The sequence below is a fragment of the Microtus oregoni genome, unplaced genomic scaffold (genome assembly GCF_018167655.1).
Source record: "Microtus oregoni isolate MIOR12 unplaced genomic scaffold, Mior012 000012F_ref0000307, whole genome shotgun sequence".
In the NCBI taxonomy this organism is placed as follows: domain Eukaryota; kingdom Metazoa; phylum Chordata; class Mammalia; order Rodentia; family Cricetidae; genus Microtus; species Microtus oregoni.
The window spans coordinates 54,672,616-54,676,163 of record NW_024543071.1 but is presented as its reverse complement, the minus strand read 5'-3'; the positions used below and the strand labels follow the sequence as shown (position 1 = coordinate 54,676,163).

Sequence of the window (3,548 nt, the reverse complement as noted above, 5' to 3'; positions counted from 1 at the left end):
AGGGACACATAATAAATGAAGACTTTTGTAGTGATTGTTTTTTTTCCCTTTGAGAATTCTGTAGCTCAGGCTAGATTGGAACTCACAATATAACCAGGCTGGCTTCAGACTCAGAGATGCACCTGCCTCTGCTTTCTGAGTGCTAGGATTAAAGGTGTAGACCGCCAAGCCTGACCCCAGTAAGACTCTTAAGAGCTGAGAATTGGCAGCAAATGGAATGAGTAGAGGCACACAGGCATCCTGGAGGATGCTACCCTAGGGCAGGTAAGCAGGAGGAGTAGAGGCACACAGGCATCCTGGAGGATGCTACCCTAGGGTAGGTAAGCAGGAGTCATGGCCAGAAGATCTCTGGATCTTCCTTCTAGGGAAAGGGAGGGAAGCTGGACAAGTATAACATCGGGGTACGATGACAGGCTGGGCTCAGTCCATGGGGCTCTTACCTTTACCCATGCTTCCATATTCTCCCTGACACTAATGAACATGGAGGGTGAGGGGCCTGCAGCAGTTACTGTAGGTTTTGGAGCCACAGGCAGACATAAGCACCAGACCCCAGGGCAGTTGGATGATAGTGTCCAATCCTAGCCCCCCCCCCACTTGTCTCTGCTATTAAGAGCACCCAGAAAGTGAGGTAGCCAGGGACTCCTCCTGCAGTGTCACAGAGTCATGGATGCATCTCCAGATTGAGGTGGGGGTGGGGAACCTGCTCACCACCAGCAGCAGCCTTAGTACAGGGCAACGACCTAGGTCTGATCAGAGAGCACCCAGGAGTGCTCAGACCAAGGCCAGCAAGGAAATTAGGGACCTGTAGGTGGGAAGAGATGTGTGTGGGGCGGGAGCCCGAAAGGCCAGCAGCAGCTCTACAGGCCACTGGAGGCCCCAGAGATCCCAGGCTGCCAAGTGCATCAAGATGCCTCATCAAGGGATTTGGAGACACGGTGTAACCCCCCACTAAAGACTAGGTAGTCTCAGGACCTGGCTCCACTCCCTTTGGCGTTCTGAATAAGGTCCAGGAAAGATTGGTGCAAGCCCAGGGACCGAGGGTAGGAGGAAACCACTGCCCCCTGAGAAGGCTCTGGTGGCAATCACTGCTTGTGAGGTCAGGGGTGTAGCAGGCTCTGAGCCCCCGGCTTTGCAGCCTGGTCACCTGCTGGCTCCAGGCTCCTCAGCTACCACAGAACACAGAACAGGGATATTCACACCTAGGTGCGCATTACCAGAGCTCTGCCCAGTAAGCCCCATCAAGCCATAATGGCCACAGCGGGGGTGGGGAGGGGTACTGGTGGGGGAAGGGACCCTTCCAGAGCCCTTCAGGGTTGGCGTGCTACCGGGTTGGGAAAGTCTGGCCTCCACACCCGAAAATCCTTGTTTTGGAATTGGAGGGAGGGAACTGATGACTCCAAGAGTCCAATGTCCCGCCAGTTGTCATTCTGTCCTTGCCTGAAGTGCCTGGGAGGGGAGCACAAGTCTGGGCTATCCCCGGATGTCCTTAACTCGATTTCACTTCGAAGCGCCCACTCCGTGGTTGCTGCTCGGGCTTCGACCCTCTACTTGGCAGACCTGGAAACTTCCAAGGTTCTGGGACCATCCTAGACTTGGTTCCCCACCGATCGTGCCGCCCTGGGAGTTTACCCCGATAGCTAAACTACAGTGTGGCCAGGCTACTTCCCACCCTCAGTCCAGGTCAATCCTTGGCGCACCAGAAAGGATCCAGATTCTGGCGGGTCCCCAAAGGTCCTCGCGCAAGGAGGAAGGACGAGAGATGCCCCGTGGAGCAAAGAGCCGAGGGGCGGGACTAACAGGTTCGAGTGCTGGGCGGAGCCAAAAGCTAGGGGCTGGGGTCTCTCCAGGTGACAGTAGGCACCACCCGGTCCGCGCCTCCTCCCTCGGCGGTGATTGGCAGGCGGCCTGCGCCCCGGCTCCCAGTCGACCGACGCCCCGCGGGCCAGCGAGTAGGAGGGGGCGCCGGCTATATATACCGCTGCTCGGCGGGGCTGGGCGCGCGGGGGACTGTCCCGCCACCGTTGCAGGCCCGTTTGTTCCCATAGCCTCGACCGTCGCGCAGCATTCGCCGGACTCACGGCCCGTCTCTCGAGCGCACGCACGGCCCGCGGGCCGGGATGGCTAAGCGCGGGCCGGCCACGGGCACACTGCTGCCCAGGGTCCTGTTGGCCCTACTGGTGGCCCTGGTGGGTCGAGGGGCCGCCGCACCCAACGGCACGCGGCCAGTTGAACTGGGGCGCGGCTGGGATGGCCTGGTGGCCCGCTCGCTGGCGCGCCTACCGGTGGCCGCGCAACCCCCGCAAGCGGCGGTCCGCAGCGGCGCAGGGGACTACCTGCTGGGCCTCAAAAGACTGCGGCGGCTCTACTGCAACGTGGGCATCGGATTCCACCTGCAGGTGCTGCCCGACGGCCGCATCGGCGGCGTGCACGCAGACACCGGCGACAGTAAGTGCGGGACGTGCTGGGAGGGTAAGGACCCGAGCAGCAGACCCGGGAACTGTGCCGGCTCAAGCTCCGTCCCTTAGGACCCGAGGACCAGGAGCGCAGCAGCCGGCCGGGCCCCGCCTCCCGCCTTCGGAAGCCTGGGCTCCCAGGGCCGCGAATTCCAGCGCCTTCGTCCGTTCGCACCCACGGGAGCCCGGGACAAGTGCCCAGACTGAGGCCAGGCTTGGGGGCTACCAGCTCTTAATTTTTGCGCTAGGGACCCCGAGTTTTTCACCTCCACTCACCCCAGCATCGAGGTCTCCAGAGGTTCACAGGTGGACGGTCTGTGTGGGCCCAGGGTCACCTACGCTTTCCTGACTTGCGCCCCCACTCCCACCCTAGGCCTTCTGGAGCTCTCCCCGGTGCAGCGGGGAGTAGTGAGCATCTTCGGAGTGGCCAGCCGGTTCTTCGTGGCCATGAGCAGCAGGGGCAAGCTCTTCGGTGTGGTAAGTACCCGGGGGGTCTGGCTGGGCACCTGCTGGAGACATTGTACAAGGCTAGCAGGATTGTAAAACCCACACCCCACCCACACGCACGCACTTGTGTCTGGTTACTGGGTCTCGAGGTTTTCAGCCAAAATAGCCAGAAGCAGCTTGCATTTCCAGACCAAAGGGACTGCCCCACCCTATTTCTGCCGGCCGTACGTGGGTACTTAACGCATCCTAGGAGAGAGGCGGGTCCAACGGAGATGAGTCCCAACAGGCAGAACACGCGCGCGGCAGGAGATACTAGATTGATAGGAACCGGGCAGGTGAGCTGTACTCCGCCTAGCGTGGGCTTAACAACTCCTTGAAGCCTGGGACAGACAGACTTGACACCCTGCCTAGAAAGACCTCTTGGGCTCTGCTGCAACAGGTCCCTGGCTCACCCTGTGTCCTCTTTCGTAGCCTTTCTTTACCGATGAGTGTAAATTCAAAGAGATTCTTCTGCCCAACAATTACAACGCTTACGAATCCTACGCGCACCCCGGCATGTTCATGGCCCTCAGTAAGAACGGGCGGACCAAGAAAGGGAACCGAGTGTCACCTACCATGAAGGTAACCCACTTCCTTCCTAGACTGTGA

The 3,548-nt window shown here is 60.0% G+C and overlaps 1 protein-coding gene across 1 annotated transcript; it reads left to right on the top strand.

Annotated features, from left to right (window-relative positions):
• The first annotated feature begins 2,117 nt into the window (after window positions 1-2,117).
• Window positions 2,118-3,548, top strand: LOC121453768 (fibroblast growth factor 4). The gene is made up of 3 exons (XM_041660676.1): window positions 2,118-2,445; window positions 2,827-2,930; window positions 3,372-3,548. Exons 1-3 carry the CDS (start codon window positions 2,118-2,120, stop codon window positions 3,546-3,548), a joined length of 609 nt encoding a protein of 202 aa, XP_041516610.1.

Bases quoted from the DNA above. Each gene is read 5' to 3' on its own strand.
- LOC121453768 (XM_041660676.1), top strand. From the start codon at position 2,118: ATGGCTAAGCGCGGGCCGGCCACGGGCACACTGCTGCCCAGGGTCCTG. The intron at 2,446-2,826 runs GTAAGTGCGGGA...CTCCCACCCTAG, and splicing joins GCACGCAGACACCGGCGACA to GCCTTCTGGAGCTCTCCCCG. The intron at 2,931-3,371 runs GTAAGTACCCGG...CCTCTTTCGTAG, and splicing joins GGGGCAAGCTCTTCGGTGTG to CCTTTCTTTACCGATGAGTG.